The sequence below is a fragment of the Bison bison genome, unplaced genomic scaffold (genome assembly GCF_000754665.1).
Source record: "Bison bison bison isolate TAMUID 2011002044 unplaced genomic scaffold, Bison_UMD1.0 scf7180017864057, whole genome shotgun sequence".
NCBI classification, from domain to species: domain Eukaryota; kingdom Metazoa; phylum Chordata; class Mammalia; order Artiodactyla; family Bovidae; genus Bison; species Bison bison.
Genome location: NW_011494629.1, coordinates 1,742,527 through 1,762,296, shown reverse-complemented (window position 1 = coordinate 1,762,296; position 19,770 = coordinate 1,742,527). Strand labels below are relative to the sequence as shown.

At 40.2% G+C, this 19,770-nt stretch overlaps 1 protein-coding gene across 5 annotated transcripts in view; it reads left to right on the top strand.

The window, feature by feature from the left end:
- ZNF169 (zinc finger protein 169) overlaps positions 1-9,410 on the top strand; it is a 55,745-nt gene extending 46,335 nt beyond the window's left edge. For 4 of the 5 annotated variants that reach the window (XM_010835960.1, XM_010835962.1, XM_010835963.1 and 1 more), the window contains one exon: positions 7,416-9,410. In XM_010835960.1, coding sequence (XP_010834262.1) covers positions 7,416-8,965 — 1,550 coding nt within the window. In that variant the 3' untranslated portion in view covers positions 8,966-9,410. The remainder of the gene's footprint in view (positions 1-7,415) is intronic. The other variant, XM_010835961.1, reaches the window with a different exon arrangement.
- Positions 9,411-19,770: the final 10,360 nt, after the last annotated feature.

The following is a 19,770-nucleotide window of genomic DNA, read 5'->3' as shown; positions in this document are numbered from 1 at the left end:
AGATCAGCCCTGGGATTTCTTTGGAAGGAATGATGCTAAAGCTGAAACTCCAGTACTTTGGCCACCTCATGCGAAGAGTTGACTCATTGGAAAAGACTCTGATGCTGGGAGGGACTGGGGGCAGGAAGAGAAGGGGACAACAGAGTATGAGATGGCTGGATGGCATCACTGACTCGATGGACGTGAGTCTGAGTGAACTCCGGGAGTTGGTGATGGACAGGGAGGCCTGGTGTGCTGCGATTCATGGGGTCACAAAGAGTCAGACACGACTGAGCGACTGATCTCATCTGATAGATAACTTGAGGTAGAAATTGCATCTTACCAATATCAACTCTTACAAGCCACTACCTAAATCTTTTCAAATTCATCTCAGCAAAATAAACATTTGTGAGATGCAGCTAAAGAGGAGTTTAGAAGGAAATTTATAGCCTTAAGTGCTTATTTTTAGAAAAGGTCTATGATCAGTGACTTAAGAAGCTAGAAAAAGAACAAAGTAAATGCAAAGTGAGTGCAAGGAATGGAATAAAGAAAATAAGAACAAAAATCTGTGAAATATAACACTTTATTAGCAGGAAAATTTGCCAAGAAAATGTTGAATGTCTGAAAAGAATATTATATATTGCTACTAAATTATATATTACTGCATAGACTAATCAAGAGAAAAAGAAGACATAAATAATTCAAGAGTGAAGGGGAAGTTACTACATCTTCTTGATACTTTAAAAGGATACTAAGGGGATATTATGAACAAGTTTATACTAACAAGTTTAACACCTTATATGAAATGAATGAATTTTTGAAAAATACTACAGATACGGAATGGGACAAAATCTGAATATAGTACATTTTTAAAGTAATTAAGGATTCCCGAACCTGCGCAACTGATAAAAACATTCCATATTTTAAAAGAATTACACACCATGCCCAAATGAAATTTATTCTACTTATGCAAAGCTCAGCATTAGAAACTCTGTACTACAGATTAGTCAATTTATATATCCTCTGATAGAAGCTTTCTCTCCAGCTCTCTTCCTTTCTTTTTAAGTCCTCAGCAAAGTCACATTTACCATCCATATTTCTACCAGCAGTCTCTTCTTGCTTTTTCTAGTATGTACCTCAACTCTTTCAGCCTCTAACTGTCATCTAGTTCCAAAGCCACTTCCCCAAATTTTAGGTACTGGCTATAGCAGCATCCCACTTTTGGTATCAAAATCAGTCTTAGGGTTATTGAGTAACAGAACCCTTTGGATGTATTTGTATACACACACACACATACACACACACAAACACAAGATGTATTATGAAGAATTGGCTCGTGTGACTATGGAGGCTGAGAAGTTCCAAGATCTGCAGTTAGCAAAATGAAGACATATGAGAGCCCATGGTTCTCTCAGGCTCTCAGTCTCAACACCCAGTAAGAACTACTATATCAGATCAAGTGTGATAGCAGGAAAAACAAAAACAACTCCATCTGTCTCCTCTCCACCACCCACCCTCCCATGTCTCAGCCAGAAGGCAACTAGCCTGGAAGAATTCCCTCTTATTTTGGAGTTGTTGTTCAGTCACTAAGTCATGTCTGACTCTTTGAGACCCCATGGAATGCAGCACACCAAGCTTCCCTGTCCTTCACTATCTCCCAGAGTTTCCTCGCACTCATGTCCATTGAGTCGGTGATGCCATCCACCCATCTCATTCTCTGTCACCACCTTCTCCTGCCTTCAGTCTTTCCTACCATCAGAGTCTTTTCCAGTGGATCAACTCTTCGCGTCAGGTGGCCAAAGTATTGGAGCTTCAGCTTCAGCATCAGTCCTTCTATTGAATATTCAGGATTGATTTCCTTTAGGATTGACTGGTTTGATCTCCTTGCTGTCCAAGGGACTCTCAAGAGTCTTCTCCAACACCACAGTTAAAAAGCATCAGTTCTTCAGTGCTCAGCCTTCTTTATGGTCCAGCTCTCACATTCGTGCACGACTACTAGAAAAACCATAGCTTTAATGTCAGCAAAATGATGTCTCTGGTTTTTAATATGCTGTCTAGGTTTGTCATTGCTTTTTTCCAAGGAGCGAGCCTCATTTAATTTTGTCACTGTCTGCAGTGATTTTGGAGCCTCCAAAATAAGATGTGTTACTATTTCCACATTTGCCCCATCTATTTGCCATGAAGTAATGGGACCAGAAGCCGTGATCTTAGTTTTTTGAATGTTGAGTTTTAAGCCTGCTTTTTCACTCTCCTCTTTCACCCTGATCAAGAGGCTCTTTAGTGCCTCTTCACTTTCTGCCATTAGAGTGGTATCTGCATATCTGAGGTTGTTGATGTTTCTTCTGGCAATCTTGATTACATCTTGTTGAGTCATCCAGTCCAGCATTTTGCATGATGTCCTCTGCATGTAAGTTAAATAAGTAGGGTGACAATATACAGCCTTGACGTACTGCTTTCTCAATTTTGAACCAGTCTGTTGTTCCACGTCTGGTTCTGACTGTTTCTTCTTGACCTACATACAGGTTTCTCAGGAGACAGGTAAGGTGGTCTGGTATTTCCATCTTTTTAAGAATCTCCACAGTTCGTTGTGATCCACACAGTCAGAGGCTTTAATGTAGTCAATGAAGCAGAGTAGATATTTTTTTGGAATTCCTTTGCTCTTTCTATGATCCAACAGATGTTGGCAATTTGATATCTGATTCCTCTGCCTTTTCTAAGTCCAGCTTGTACATCTGGAAGTTCTCGGTTCATGTACTGCTGAAGCCTAACTTGAAGGATTTAGAGCCATTACCTTGGGAGAGAGTCAGTCTTTTGTTCTACTAAGGTCTTTCAACTGCTTTACTCAGTCTTCCTATTTAAGTGTTAAAGTCTCCCCAAAACACCCTCACAGAAACACCCAGCTGCTGCTGCTGCTGCTAAGTTGCTTCAGTCGTGTCCGACTCTGTGGGACCCCATAGACGCCCAGAATAGTGTTTAAATGTTTGGGCAGCCTGTGGCCAGAGCAGTTAATGCGTAAAATTAACTGTCACATATTTTAATGTTTCTTTTATATTGTCTTAAAATCATGGAGATGGCATATTATGAAAGTTGTCTAGTTTCCAGGGATTAATTCAGATTCTTATCAAAAGTGTTCTCTTTTTTCACATGTGGACCAAGTCTTAAAATTCTTTTAATTGTTTAAAAGCAGTGAATGCCAAGCATTCTTTCTTCTATTGTATGGTATCTGTTTAACTCACTGCTATAATTTTATTCCTTACAATTACAGCTGCAGAAGGGAAAATTTCTTTAAGAAGCCATTAGGCGTGGATTTTTTTTCTGTTTCCTTCAGGATGTTTGTTGAACATCCCAATATGGACAGTTGTTGAAATACTTATTGGTCTGAAAAATCAATTGGCATGAGCATAGCTGTAGGTTATAAATGAGTTTATAAATTGATCATTTTTTTATATATCTTGGCAACTTTTATGATTAACTGAAAAGAATTACCTTGGTAAAATTTTATTTCTTCTTTTATTGAGGAACTTGGATGCTTAAAGCCACAGTGAACACTGTAACTCTTAATCATTTTTAGTTAAAATTTGTCACATTACCAGATAGCATAAAAATGATGATGAGTGAACAGCCTTAGTAGAGACTAAGGCTCCCATAAGGACAGTGTTAACTGTATTTAAATCAGTCATTGTATTTAATACAAAAGACACTGAACAGCATACCTGTAATGGAGTAGTTTACCACTGGCCTTAGACTTTTTGCCTAGCTGGGAGTAAAACAGGTCAAGGAGAAGGCAGCGGCTGCTTTTCTCTTCCTGCTTTTCTCATAGATAAGGAGACAATAATGCAATACTGAAAGCTTAGCTTTCAGAGCTTTAGAATTACAACAAAAGTATTTCTTGGAAACTGCTAGCCAGAAATGTACATGCCTAACATGAGTTTTGAAAATGTGGATAGCCTAGCTTAACAAAATAAACTCACTCATGGTTCAATGGACTGAGCTAAAGACCAACCATGATGGGACCCCTGATGGCCAGAACTGTATACAAAGACTGAAAGGATATTCACTTTCATTGGAAGTCCAGTAGGGTCAACAGTTGAGTGATTCAGTTCAGTTCAGTTGCTCGGTCGTGTCTGACTCTTTGCGACCCCGTGAATCGCAGCATGCCAGGCCTCCCTGTCCATCATCAACTGCTGGAGATCACCCAAACTCATGTGCATCGAGTCAGTGATGCCATCCAGCCATCTCATCCTCTCTCGTCCCTTTCTCCTCCTGCCCCCAAGCCCTCCCATCATCAGAGTCTTTTCTAATGGGTCAACTCTTCGCATGAAGTGGCCAAAGTATTGGAGTTTCAGCCTCAGCATCAGTCCTTCCAATGAACACCCAGGACTGGTCTCCTTTAGGATGGACTGGTTGGATTTCCTTGCAGTCCAAGGGACTCTCAAGAGTCTTCTCTAGCACCACAGTTCAAAAGCATCAATTCTTCGGCACTTAGCTTTCTTCACAGTCCAACTCTCACATCCATACATGACCACTGGAAAAACCATAGCCTTGACTAGACAAACCTTTGTGGCAAAGTAATATCTCTGCTTTTGAATATGCTATCTAGGTTGGTCATAACTTTCCTTCCAAGGAGTAAGTGTCTTTGAATTTCATGGCTGCAATCACCATCTGCAGTGATTTTGGAGCCCCCAAAAATAAAGTCTGACACTGTTCCCACTGTTTCCCTGTCTATTTGCCATGAAGTGATGGGACAAGATGCCATGATCTTCATTTTCTGAATGTTGAGCTTTAAGCCAACTTTGTCACTCTCCTCTTTGAGGCTTTTTAGTTCCTCTTCACTTTCTGCCATAAGGGTGCTGTCATCTGCATATCTGAAGTTATTGGTATTTCTCCTGGCAATCTTGATTCCAGCCTGTGCTTCTTCCAGCCCAGCGTTTCTCATGATGTACTCTGCATAGACGTTAAATAAGCAGGGTGACAGTATACAGCCTTGACGTACTCCTTTTCCTATTTGGAACCAGTCTGTTGTTCCATGTCCAGGTCTAACTGTTGCTTCCTGACCTGCATACAGGTTTCTCAAGAGGCAGGTCAGGTGGTCTGGTATTCCCATCTCTTTCAGAATTTTCCACAGTTTATTGTGATCCACACAGTCAAAGGCTTTGACATAGTCAATAAAGCAGAAATAGATGTTTTTCTAGAACTCTTTTGCTTTTTCCATGATCCCACAGATGTTGGCAATTTGATCTCTGGTTCCTCTGCCTTTTCTAAAATCAGCTTGAACTTTTGGAAGGTCACGGTTCACATATTGCTGAAGCCTGGCTTGGAGAATTTTGAGTGTTACTTTGCTAGCGTGTGAGATGAGTGCAGTTGTGTGGTAATTTGAGCATTCTTTGGCATTGCCTTTCTTTGGCATTGGAATGAAAAGTGACCTTTTCCAGTCCTGTGGCCACTGCTGAGTTTTCCAAATTTGCTGGCATATTGAGTGCAGCACTTTCACAGCATCATCTTTCAGGATTTGAAATAGCTCAACTGGAATGCCATCACCTCCACTAGCTTTGTTCATAGTGATGCTTTCTAAGGCCCACTTGACTTCACATTCCAGGATGTCTGGCTCTAGGTGAGTGATCACACCATTGTGGTATCTGGGTCATGAAGATCTTTTTTGTATAGTTCTTCTGTGTATTCTTGCCACCTCTTCTTAATATCTTCTGCTTCTGTTAAGTACATACCATTTCTATCCTTTATCGAGCCCATCTTTGCATGAAATGTTCCCTTGGTATCTCTAATTTTCTTGAAGAGATCTCATTAATCAGGGCTACTTCACAGGATCCTCTAGATTTAGCACCACACACACACACAATGAAGTTTACTGAATAGTTTGCTGAGGAGGAAGTGTAGGGCCTTTTAAGTGTTAGGAAGGGTTTTCATGGTAGCTATTATTGTTAGTATTAAAAGCTGGCGTCTTAGACAAGACAGAATGAATAACTTCCTCTAAAAGGGTTAGATAGTAAATATTTTAGGCTTTGTAGTCTTTATGTTTTTTGTTGCAACTACTCACCTTTGCCTTTGTATATGAAAGCTGCTATAGACACAACATAAAGATTGAATGTGGCTGTGTCCAATAGACTTCTTTACAGAACACGTGTTTGGCTGTAGTTTGCTGACCAATGTTGTTGATTGTTCATAAAATACATCTCAGTTTTGATTGGTGAAGAAAGAAACATGTATGTCTGGAAAGGCCTGGTGTACTGAGTTTATTTAAGGTTCATGGTATTTTTCATCAGCTTCAGGTGGATAGAAGCAGGGTGATAGAACAAGGCATCCAAATTTGATATCTACAAGTTATTTTAGGTGGAAAGTTTCCATGTACAACAATTTGTATTAAAAAAAAAAAAGCAAAACACTGAGAAGAGCAGGTCTTAGATTGATTGGGGTCACTGGGAGCCAAAATCACTTAAGGGGTTGTAGGCCTAGACTATGTCTCTGTGTTTCACTTGCAAATCCACACACCATGTTAGAGGACCCAGCACATAATCCTCTAGGAAATACTTGTTTAACTTCCCATATGGATCTCTGACCTGTCCTCTGTACTGCCTCCACTAGTTAGTTCAGTTCAGTTGCTCAGTCGTGTCCGACTCTGCGACCCCATGGACTGCAGCACGCCAGGCCTCCCTGTCCATCACCAACTCCCGGAGTTCACTCAGACTCATGTCCATTGAGTCAGTGATGCCATCCAACCATCTTATCCTCTGTCATCCCCCTTCCCTTCCCGCCTTCAATCTTTCCCAGCATCAGGGTCTTTTCAAATGAGTCAGTTCTTTGCATCAAGTGGCCGAAGTATTGGAGTTTCAGCTTCAACATCAGTCCTTCCAATGAATATTCAGGACTGATTTCCTTTAGGATGGACTGGTTGCATCTCCTTGCTGTCCAAGAGACTCTTAAGAGTCTTCTCCAACACCACAGTTGAAAAGCATTAATTCTTTGACGCTCAGCTTTCTTTATAGTCCAACTGTAGAGGGACTCCCTTTTTTGACCCCATCTTTTCTTATAGGAAAAGTCCCTAAAGAAATTTGTAATGTTATGTATTTTAACTCTCAGTAAAAGCATGTATTTGTAGATATTGTTTACACTGGTGTTAATGTCTGTGGCTTGTAGGATAATTGTATTTGGGGCACATGTATAACTCTGATGGCAGTGATTTATAGGGCTAGAGCTGGCTGTGATGCTTTCTTAAACCTCCTTAAGCTGGGCTGATACTTAGAGCTGGCTCATTATGTGGGTTTTATGTGTTGTAAAAGGTATGCATCAATATGTCACCATGGGTTGGAACGAAGGTCTTTGAAGGAAGTCTTTGTGCGGGAGCATCTGAGGAATGAGAACTAGACAAGTGTTAACCATCCACAAGATACCTTTGGTGATTTTGACTGACACTTTCTCTCCAGCAGAAGGAAGAAAAGAATTCCAACCCTGTCTCTCCTGCCCGGTGACTTTTTCCAGTCCACAGATCCTCCATCACTATATGCTCTGTGGTCATGCCCTTCAGATCTTCCCAGGTTCATCTGCAGAAAGCCACTTCCTACTAGATGCTCCAAGCTGCTTGAATGAAAAAGCAAAAGATGGAGAGAGAGAAGGCTCTGGCACTGTGTTTGGGAGGCTGCAGCTGAGTGGGACTTCAAGGGCATTTTTCAGCTCATCTCAAGGTCAGCCAGTAGACCAGGGAGGCAGTAGCAGTGGAAGAATAGACCAGGGGATGATCTCTGACGAGGCAGATGCAGTATTAACAGAGACAAACATCTCAGAATCTGGAGCAGTCATATGTGAAAACTATAGACTAGGATTTAGCAGAAAATCAAGCCTCTTTAGCCTCCAGAAGCATCATGTGTGCCCTGAATGTGGCAGAAACTTCTGCCAGAAGTCAGACCTCGTCAAACACCAGAGGACTCACTCGGGAGAGAAGCCGTTTAGTTGCAGAGAGTGCGGGCGAGGCTTTGGCCGCAGGTCCTCCCTCACCGTACACCAGAGGAAGCACTCAGGGGAAAAGCCCTACGTGTGCCGGGAGTGTGGGCGACACTTCAGGTACACATCCTCCTTAACTAACCACAAGAGGATACACTCCGGGGAGAGACCCTTTGTATGTCAGCAGTGTGGGAGAGGCTTTCGCCAGAAGATCGCCCTCATCCTGCACCAGAGGACACACTTGGAAGAGAAGCCCTTTGTGTGTCCAGAGTGTGGAAGAGGCTTTTGCCAGAAGGCATCACTCCTTCAACACCGTAGCTCGCATTCAGGCGAGAGGCCCTTCGTGTGCCTGGAGTGTGGGCGTGGCTTCAGGCAGCAGTCTCTGCTCCTCAGTCACCAGGTCACACACTCAGGTGAGAAGCCTTATGTCTGTGCTGAGTGTGGGCACAGCTTTCGCCAGAAAGTCACCCTCATCAGACACCAGAGGACACACACAGGGGAGAAGCCTTACCTGTGCTCCGAGTGTGGGCGTGGCTTTAGCCAGAAAGTCTCCCTTATGGGCCACCAGAGGACACACACAGGTGAGAAGCCTTATGTGTGCTCTGAGTGTGGGCGTGGCTTTGGTCAGAAGGTTACCCTCATCAGACACCAGAGGACGCACACAGGGGAGAAGCCTTTTCTGTGTCCTGAATGTGGACGTACCTTTGGCTTCAAGTCACTTCTCACCAGACACAAGAGGATACATTCAGGGGAGGAGGCTGATGTGTACAGAGTATGTGAGCAAAGACTTGGTCTGAAGATCCAACTCACCTCTGACCAGAGGACACACTCAGGAGAAAAGCCATGTGTGTGTGATGAGTGTGGACGCGGCTTTGGCTTCAAGTCAGCCCTCATCAGACACCAGCGGACACATTCAGGAGAGAAGCCATATGTGTGCAGGGACTGTGGTCGTGGCTTTAGCCAGAAGTCTCACCTCCACAGGCATAGGAAAACCAAGTCTGGCCATCACCTCCTGCCACAGGAACTGTTCTCTTGACATTTCCTTTCCTTCCCTATGAGTGTCTAAGTGGTAGAAATCACTAGGAAATGTTCCACTTCTCTTAAAATGCAGTTGAGAAAAAAAAAGTTGTATTTTTTCAGTGATCATAAGATAGTTGATTTATGTTTTACTTCCTAACTGGCAGTGTGTTTTACTTTGCCAGGGCTGCCATAACAAAATACCAGACTTGGTAGCTCAAAGAACAGAAGTTTATTTTCTCATAGTTCTGGAGACTAGAGGTCCAAGATCAATGTGTAGGCAGTTTGGTTTTTATTGAAGTCTTTCCCCTTGGCTTGCAGATGATTGCATTCTTGCTGAGTCCTGAAATGGATTTTTTTTTACCCTGTGTATGTACTTTCCTGGTAACTCTCTCTCTTCTTTCTGAGGACACCAGCCATATTGGATTAGGACTTCACCCTATGACCTTGTAAAGGCCCTGTCATCAAATAAAGTCATGACTTTATATGTTATGTTATGACTTCAGTATGTTAATTTGGGGGAACAATTCAGTCTTAACAACTCAGTCCTCTGGACCCCCTATATTCACATTCTTCAAGTACAAAATACATTCACCCCAAATTAACAGCAGCAAAAGTCTTAGCCCATTTCAACTTCATCTCTACATTCAAAATCTCACCCAAGTTTCATCTAAGTCGAGTGTGGATGAGACTAGAAGTGCATTTAATCCTTTCCAACTGTGAACCTGTGAACCAGACAAGTTATTTGCTTCCAAAATACAGTGATGGGACAGGCAGAGAATTCACATTCCCATTCTAAAAGTGGAAAGGATTGATTGGTCCCAAGCAAGTTTAAAATGTTACAAGGCAAATTCTATTAGTTTTTAAGGCATGAGAATGATCTCTGGTTGTATCTTCTGCCCTCTGGTCTGGCTGGTGTATGGGGCCCACTGAAACCATGGAAGAACCATACTGGCTCCCCAAACTTTTACTGTCTGGGCTTATTTTGGAAATGGCAGACCTGCTGGTCTCTGTTTCACCTTTGGGGTCATTCTTTCCTCTTCTTGATGGATAATATAGTCAGATAGTTAGCTCTATTCTCCCGTCTTGTAGAATCCCAGACGTCTAACAGCCTGCCTTCATTTTGTACCGTCTATGTCACCTTTAGTTCTACATCTGAGATGATTGATTGCTTCCAAACTTAGCTCTTTATTAAACCATGTCTAACTACTTCCGATAGTATTCTTTCCAGAACATGCTTCTCATTTTCTGCAAAATAGATATCCACAGGCTGAGAATTTTCCAAATCTCCAAATTCTAGTTCTCCGAATTTTGTTTAACAGTTCCTTCAATTTATCTTTCTACTCTCACATTTTACTGTAAGGAGGGAGAAACAAGGTTGCACTTGTAACATTTTGCTTATAAATCTCCTTAGCTAAAAATTTGTTGCTTATGTCACAATTTCTACTTTCCACAAACACTGAAACACAGGCCAGGTTCTTTGCCACTTTATAACAAGGATTGTCTTTCCTCCAATTTCCAGTAATATGTTCCTTATTTCTGAGACTGCACCAGAATCACTTTTAATGTCCATATTCCTACCAACAGTCTCTTTTAGACAATTAAGGCTTTTTGTAACAAGTGCCTCAAACCTCTTCCAGCCTCTGCCCATCACCCAGTTCCAAAGCTATTCCGTATTTTCAGATATTACCCTCAATACCAAAATTGTATTTGTTTGCTAAGACTGCCATTATAATACCAGAGGCTGGAATGACTAAGTGACAGAAATTTATTTTCTCAGTTATGGAGACTGCAAGTCCATAAGGTGTTGACAGGGTTGTTTTCTATTTAAGTCCCTCTCCTTGGCTTGCAGATGGCTGCCTTCTTGCTGTGTCATTATACAGGCTTTCTTCTGTACATGTGCTGGAGAGAGAAAGTGAGCTCTAGTATCTCTTACTCTTATAAGGACACCAGCCCTGTTGGATAAATACCTCATCCTATGCCACTGTTTAATCTTAATTACCTCCTTATAAGCCCTATGTCCAAATACTGGAGAGTTAGGAGTTCCCAGCCTGAGATGCTTGCATTGGCACTTCCCATCCTGAGACGCTTGTATGCACACTGACCATGGCCAGTGAGGGCTGGGTAACGAGACTTAGGCTTCAGAGGTCAGACTCCAGGGAGAAGGCTGGGGTTGACTACCTTGAAGACAGTCTGAGGGGGCTAGTACAGCACGTTTGAGGAAGTCTAGGAAAAAGCTTGGCCTGCCAGAAAGGCAAGAGATCATTGTTGTTCAGTTTAGTTCAGTCACTCCGTCGTGTCTGACTCTTTGTGACCCCATGGACTGCACACCAGGCTTCCCTGTCCATCACCAACTCCTGGAAGCTTGCTCAAACTCATATCCATTGTGTCGGTGATGCCATCCAACCATCTCATCTTCTGTCATCCTCTTCTCCTCCTGCTCTCAATCTTTCCCAGCATCAGGGTCTATTCTAATGAGTCAGCTGTTCACATCAGGCAGCCAAAGTATTGGAGAAACATGCAACAGATGAAGGAACATGGTAAAAGCCCACCAGACCAAACAGATGAAGAGGAACTAGACAGTCTACCTGAAAAAGAATTCAGAGTAACGATAGTAAAGATGATCCAAAGCCTTGGTATTAAAATGGAGATACTGTGATGGGTTGAAGAGATACAAGACATGTTTAGCAAGGACCTAGAAGAAATAACCCACTCCAGTGTTCTTGCCTGGAGAATCCCAGGGAAGGGGGAGCCTGATGGGGTGCCATCTATGGGGTTGCACAGAGTCAGACATGACTGAAGCGACTTAGCAGCAGCAGCAGCAGAAGAAGAAATAACAGACAATCAGCAATGAACAACAAAATGACTGAAATTAAAAAATACATTAGAGGGAACCAATAGCAGAATGTGGTAAAAGAATGGTTAATTGACCTGGAAGATAGAATGATGGAAATAACTGAAACAGAATAGAATAAAGAAAAAAGAATGAAAAAAAAATGAGGACAGTCTCAGAGACCTCTGGGACAACATTAAGTACACCAATATTCAAATTACAGGGGTCCCAGAAGGAGAGAAAAAGAGTATGAGAAAATATTTGAGGAGATTAGAGTTGAAAACTTATCTAACACAAGAAAGGAAACAGCCAGCTTAAGTCTAGGAAACCCAGAGAGTCCTATAAAGGGTATACCCAAGGAGACACATGCCAAGACACATATTAATCAAACTAACAAAAATTAAATGCAAAAATGTTAAAAATCAGCAAGGGAAAGAACAAATAGCACACAAGGGAATGCCCAGAAAGTTAATAGCTGATATTTCAGCAGAAACTATTCAAGGCAAAAGGGGTATACTTAGAGTGATGAAACAAAAATATCTACAACCAAGATTACCCAGCAACGATTCATTTGGATTTGATGGAGAAATCAAAAGCTTTACAGATGATCAAAAATTAAAAGAATTCAGCACTACAAAACCAGCTTTACAACAAATGCTAGAGGAACTTCTCTAGACGGGACACATAATAGAAAAGACCTACAAAAACAAACACAAAACAATAAAGTAAATGCTAATGGGATCATACATATCAAGAATTCCTTGAACATAAATGAATTAAATGTTCCAACCAAAAGACACAGTCTGGCTGAATGAACACAAAAACAAGACTCCTATATATGCTCTCTACAAGAGACCCATTTCAGAGCTAGGGACCCATGCAGACTGAAAGTGAGGAACTGGAAAAAGATATTCCATGCAAATGGAAGTCAAAAAAAGAGGAGAGTAGCGATACTCAGATAAAACTGACTTTAAAGATCATTACAAAAGATAATGAAGGACACTACATAATGATCAAGGGATCAATACAAGAAGAAGATACAACAATTATATATGCACAGGAGCACCTCAAATGCTAGCAGGGGAATGCTAAAAGGGGAAATTGGCAGTAACACAATCATAGTGGGGGACTTTAACACCCTACTCACACTAATATATCATCTAGACAGAAAACTAATAAGGAAACACAAGCCTTAAATGACACATTGGTCCAGAGAACCTAATTGGTGTTTTCAGTATATTCCATCCAAAAACTGTAGAATACATTTTTTTCTCAAGTACACATTGAACATTCTCCAAGATAGATTACATCTTGGGTCACAAATCAAGCCTTGGTAAATTTAAGAAAATTGAAATTGTATCAAGCATTTTTTTCTGACCACAACAATATAAGATTAGATATCAATAATAGGGGGGAAAAGACTGTAAAAAACACAAACATATGGAGGCTAGACAATACACTTCTAAATAATCCAGTGGTCACTGAAGAAATCAAAGAGGAAATTTAAAAAGTACTGAGAAACAAATGACAATGAAAACATTACAACTCAAAACGTAAGGGATGCAGTAAAAGCAATGCTAAGAGGGACGTTTAAGCAATAAAAGCCTACCTCAGGAAATGAGAAAAATGTCAAATAGACAACCTAACTTTATACCTAAAGCAACTAGAAAAACAACAACAACAAAACCCTAAAGCAACTAGAAAAAGAAGAGCAAAAAACCCCCAAAGTTAGTATCAGGAAAGAAATCATAAATATCAGAGCAGAGATAAATGAAGAAATGAAGGAAACATTAACAAAGATCGATAAATCTAAAGACAGTTCTTTGAGATGATAAACAATATTGACAAAACATTAGCCAGACTCATCAAGGCAAAAAGGGAGAAGACAATAAAATTAGAAATGAAAAAGAAGTTACAACAGAAAAGGCAGAAATACAAAGGATAAGAGACTGAAAAGTGAAAGTGAAGTCGCTCAGTTGTGTCCGACTCTTTGCGAGCCCATGGACTGCAGCCTCCCAGGCTCCTCCGTCCATGGGATTTTCCAGGCATGAGTACTGGAGTGGGTTGCCATTGCCTTCTCCAGGGGATCTTCCCAACTTAGGGATTGAACCCAGGTCTCCTGCATTGCAGGCAGACGCTTTACCCTCTAAGCCACCAGGGAAGGCTTTAATAAGAGACTACTACAAGCAACTATATGCCAATAAAATAGACAACCTGGAAGAAATGGACAAATTCCCAGAAAGTGCAACCTTCCAAGACTGAACCAGGAAGAAATGGAAAACATGAACAGACCAATCACAAGCACTGAAATTGAAACTATGATCAAAAATCTTCCAGCAAACAAAAGTCCAGGGCCAGATGGCTTCACAGGCAAATTCTATCAAACATTTAGAGAAGAGATAACACCTATCCTGCTCAAACTGTTCCAAACATTTGCAGAGGGACAAACATTCCAAAACTCAGTCTGGGAGGCCAATATCACTCTGATTACAAAACCAGATAAAGATATCACAAAAAAAGAAAATTACAGATCAATTTCATCCATGATGAACATAGATGCAAAAATCCTCAACAAAATACTAGCAACAAAAGCCAACAACACATTAAAAGGATCCTTTACCATGATCAGATGGGGTTTATCCCAGGGATGTAAGGATACTTCAATATATGCAAATCAATCAATGTGATACACCATATTAACAAACTGGAAAAAAATAAAAAACATGATCATCTCTATAGATGCAGAGAAAGCACAAGACTATTATTCAATCTAATTTTGGAAGTACTAGCCACAGCAATCAGAAATGAAAAAGAAATAAAAGGCATCCAGATTAGAAAATAAGTAAACCTCTCACTGTTTGCAGATGTACTTATACTATACATAGAAAACCGTAAAGATGCCACCAGAAAATTACTAGAGCTAAGTAATGAATTTAGTAAAGTCTCAGGATATAAATTTAATACACAGAAATCCCTTGCAATCCTATACACTAACAATGAAAAATCAGAAAAAGAAATTAAGGAAACAATTTCATTTACCATTGCATCAAAAAGAATAAAATACCTCAGAATAAACCTGCCTAAGGAGGCAAAAGGCCTGTGTTCAGAAAACTATAAGATATTGATGAAAGAAATCAAAGATGACAAATAGGTGGAGAGATATACCATGTTCTTGGGTTAGAAGAATCAGTATTGTCAAAATGACTACACTATCCAAAGCACTCTTCAAGTACAATCCCTATCAAATTACCAATGGCATTTTTTAGCAGAATTAGAACAAAAAATTTATGATATGTAGGGAAGCACAAAAGAACCCAAAGAGCCAAAGTAATCTTGAGAAAGAAAAATTGTGCTGGAAGAATCAGGCTTCCTGCCCTCACATTATACTACCGAGCTGCAGTAATCAAAATTATTTTGTACTGGCACAAAAAACAGAAATAAATCAATGCAACAAGATAGAAAGCTCAGAGGTAAACCCACACACCTATGGTCACCTAATCTATGACAAAGTATGCAAGCGTATAAATGGGAAAAAAACAAAAAGCAGTCTCTTTAATAAATGGTGCTAGGGAAACTGGCCAGCACCATGTAAAAGAATGAAATCAGGACATTCCCTAATACCATACACAAAAGTAAAGTCAAAATGGATGAAAGATCTAAATTTAAGGCTGGATACTATTAAACTCTTAGAGGAAAACAGAGGCAGAACACTCTTTGATGTAAATCATAGCAAGATCTTTTTTTGACCCACCTCCTAGACTAATGAAAATAAAAGCAAATGGGACTTAATTAAACTTAAAAGCTTTTATACAGCAAAGGAAACTGTAAACAAAATGAAAAGACAGCTCTCAGAATGGGAGAAAATATTTGCAAATGAAGCAACCGGCAAGGGATTAATTTCCAAAAGATAACGAATAACTCACGCTGCTCAATATCAAAAATACACCCCAATCAAAAAATGGGCAAAAGATCTAAACAGATATTTCTCCAAAGATATACAGATGGTCTAAAAACACATAAAAAGATGCTCAACATCACAAATTATTAGAGAAATTCTAACTAAAACTACAATGACATACCCACCTCCCACCACCCAGAATTAGACCATTATTAAAATGTCTACAAATAGCAACTTCTGGAGGTGGTGTGGAGAAAAGGGAACCCTCCTATAGTGTAGGTGGGAATATAAGTTAGTGCAGCCACTGTGGAAAACAGTATGCCTTAACAAAATAGAAAATACTTAATCCAAGGCCAGCAGATGGGAAAAAATAATAAATAATACAGCATACATAAGCAAAACAGAAAATAATAAAAGTCAATGAAACCAAGAGTTGGTTCTGAGAAAGTGTCAACAGGTACCTCAAGATTGTGACACAAGAGACTCTTGAATTTCCCTCCTTCCATGGATGCACTGAATTTACAGCTACACACAGATCAGTTCCCTCTGAGAGAAGTTTAGAAATTGCTTGAGTGACTCCTACACATTGGGCAACTGAGAAAATACCCACATGAAAATGTATAGTGAAGGGTGAGACACTTACTACAAACCCCACCCCAGAATAATACCTTATAATCTTTCTGAAACCATCAACTCCCAGCCCCTTCCTGATCAGTAAAGTGTTTGGGCACATTTCTAATGCCCCAGATTTTAAGCCTGTCACCTGAGGGCTGGGCCCTCAAATCTTCTAGCTATGAGAACCAAAGGGCTTCCATTCACAAGTCCCACAGTGTTATAGCAAAGAAGCAATTGTTATTAGGTGCTTGAGCACTCCCTGTGGCTATTTCCTGAAGCTTAGGGCAGAGGGAGCAGATTGCATTTCAGCTGAATCCTCCCCAGAGCCCCGAAGAGCCAGTGGGTACTTACCTGCCCTCTCCTTCCATTTTGCTCCAACAATGAAACAAAATCTCCTGCATGTCCCTAAAAGGAACTTTCTACATGTTTACAATCCTGACTTTTAAAACTGCCACCTGAGGGATAGATAGACTCCAAAATAACCTACCTCTGAAAGCCAATGGAGCTTACATTCATGAATCCTACAGTATTGTAGCAAAGAAACAGTTTTTGAAAGGATGCTTGAAGACTCCCTGTAGTTTATACACCCAGGCCCAGTATGGAGGGAGAAAACAAAAATGCGCATCTCCCAGTTAGTCCCTGGAAGGAATTTGTGTATTTTTCTAGCTGCTGCCTGTGGTTCTGGCTTCTAGTCAGTCTGCATGTAGGAGCTGACTGGCATCCTCCTGTAAGCCTGGTAAAGCTGGTGGGCTATCTCCCCCAGCTCCAACAGTAAGACCAAGTGTTTATTTTCACTCCTGAAAGCTGGTCCACACATCTCACACCCCGATTTTCAACTACCACCTAAGGGACTACCCACAAATCATGTAGCTCTGGGAGCTGACAGGGCTCATCATTTATGAGTCCCTGGGACCACTAAAAACAAAGGCTATTTTATTTGGACACAAAAGCACTTGCAGCAACCATTTCCCCTGGTTCAGCAAAAACTAAAGTGAAAGTGAAGTCTCTCAGCCGTGTCTGACCCTTTGCGACCCCATGGACTGTAGCCTACCAGGCTCCTCAGTCCATGGAATTTTCCAGGCAAGAGTACTGGAGTGGGTTGCCATTTACTTCTTAAAAACAAAGGCTATTTTATTTGGACACAAAAGCACTTGCAGCAACCATTTCCCCTGGTTCAGCAAAAAGTAAGTAAGCAAAAACGCCCAATTCCTGGATTCTTCTTGATAGAGGATAGACTGCATATATAATATCCTGATTTCCCAGTTCCTGCCCCATAATTGGGCTTCCAATTAACCTGCATTGGGGAGTTAAAGGGTCCAGGAGCCTAAACAGGCATAAGAATGTTTCCCACATCTTTGGGGACACTGATCAGTATTGGCACACCCTCAGCTATAGGAAGCCACTAAGGAAAAAGACAGGATTTGATCACAAAACTTTTAGAGACAATCAGGAGCTCCAGGCTGATTATGGAGGTTCATCTCCTACACAAGGCCAATGTGTCAATACTGGGGAAAGTGTTTTATACAAAAACCAACACAGAAAATCAAGAAAAGTAAAGAAATGAGGATGTTTCAAACAAAATAACAAATCTCTAGGAACTCATCTTAATGAAGCAGATGTAAGTGTTTTACCCAATAGAGAGTTCAAAATAATGGTAATAAAGATGCTTATTGAGGTCAGGAGAATAATGCATGAACAAGGTATGAATTTCAACAAAAAGACAGCAAATGTTTTTTAAAAGTACCAAACATAAATCGTAGACATGAAAAACACAATAAATGAAGAACTCAACAGAGATGTTCATAAGTAGACCAGATCAAGTGGAAGAAAAGAATCAGACAAGGCAGTGGAAATCATCCAATCAAAAGAGTGAAAAGAAAGAATGGAAGAAATCAAAGATAACTTAAGGGTCACTGTTTAGTGAACCAATGTAGGTATTCTAGGTCTCCAAGGAAGAAAAAGAGAGAAAGGGCAGAAAGCATATTCAAAGAAATAGTGCCTGAAAACTTACTTAATATGGAAAAAGAAAGAGATATCCAGATTAAGGAAGTCCAAAAAACTTCAAACAAGATTAATTCAAAGAGATCTACCCAGAGACACACTATAATGAAATTATCAAAAGTTAAAGATGGAGAGAATCTTAAAAGCAACAAGAGAAAAGTGACTTTATACAAGGGAATCCTCATTAAGCCTATTAGATTTTTCAGCAGGAATGTTGCAGGCCATTGGGAATGGGATGATTAAAAAAAAAAAAAAAAACAACTGCTAAGAACACTCTACCCAGTAAACTTGTGCTTCAGAATTGGAGAGAGGGAGAATTTTCATAAACAAACAAAAGCTGAAGGAGCTTATATGAAAGTTGTTAAAGGGAATTCTTTATTCTGAAATGAAAGCATGTAAGTTAGGAATATGAAAGTATAAAGCTCATGGGCAAATAAATAGTTAAATTCAGAATGATATTGTGATGGTGATGGTTAAATTTCTTAAAATTTTAAAGGTTGAAATACAAGAACAACTAAAACTGTAATACTTTGTTAATAAATACACAATATAAAAAAGATGTAAATTGTGACATCAAAAGCATAAAAGTGTAAACATGTAGATCTTTTTTATGTATTAATTTTCAAAATTAAGCTTATCATCTTAGCCTGTCATAAATATAAGATGTTGTATGTAAGCCTCATGATAACAAAGAATCAAAAACCTTTAGTAGATACCCAAAAGACAGGGACAAGAATCAAGGCATATGACAACAAAATCATCAATTCACAAAGAAAGACAGCAATAGAAGAGTAAAAGAATTACAAAAACCCAGAAGCAATTAAAATAATGGCATAAGCCCTTACCTATCAGTAATTCCTCTGTATGCAAATAGATTAAATTCTTCCATTAAAAAATGTAGAGTTGTTTTATGAATTAAAAATCAAGACCCAACTGTACAATGATAACAAAGACTCACTTCAACTTTAATAACAGTAAAGGAATGGAAAAAGATACACTATTGTAATGAGAAATAAAAGAAAGCAGCAATAGCTATAATTATATAGATTTGATAGCTATAATTCTATACACTTGAAGTCAAACACTGTAACAAGAGACAAAGAAGGTCATTCAGTTCAGTTCAGTCACTCAGTCATGTCCGAGAATTGCAGCACACCAGGCCTCCCTGTCCATCACCAACTCCCGGAGTTCACTCAGACTCATGTCCATCGAGTCGGTGATGCCATCCAGCCATCTCATCCTCTGTCGTCCCCTTCTCCTCCTGCCCCCAACCCCTCCCAGCATCAGGGTCTTTTCCAGTGAGTCAGTTCTTCGCATCAGGTGGCCAAAGTACTGGAGTTTCAGCTTTAGCATCATTCCTTCCAAAGAAATACCAGGACTGATCTCCTTTATAATGGATTGGTTGGATCTCCTTGCAGTCCAAGGGACTCTCAAGAGTCTTCTCCAACACCATAGTTCAAAAGCATCAATTCTTTGG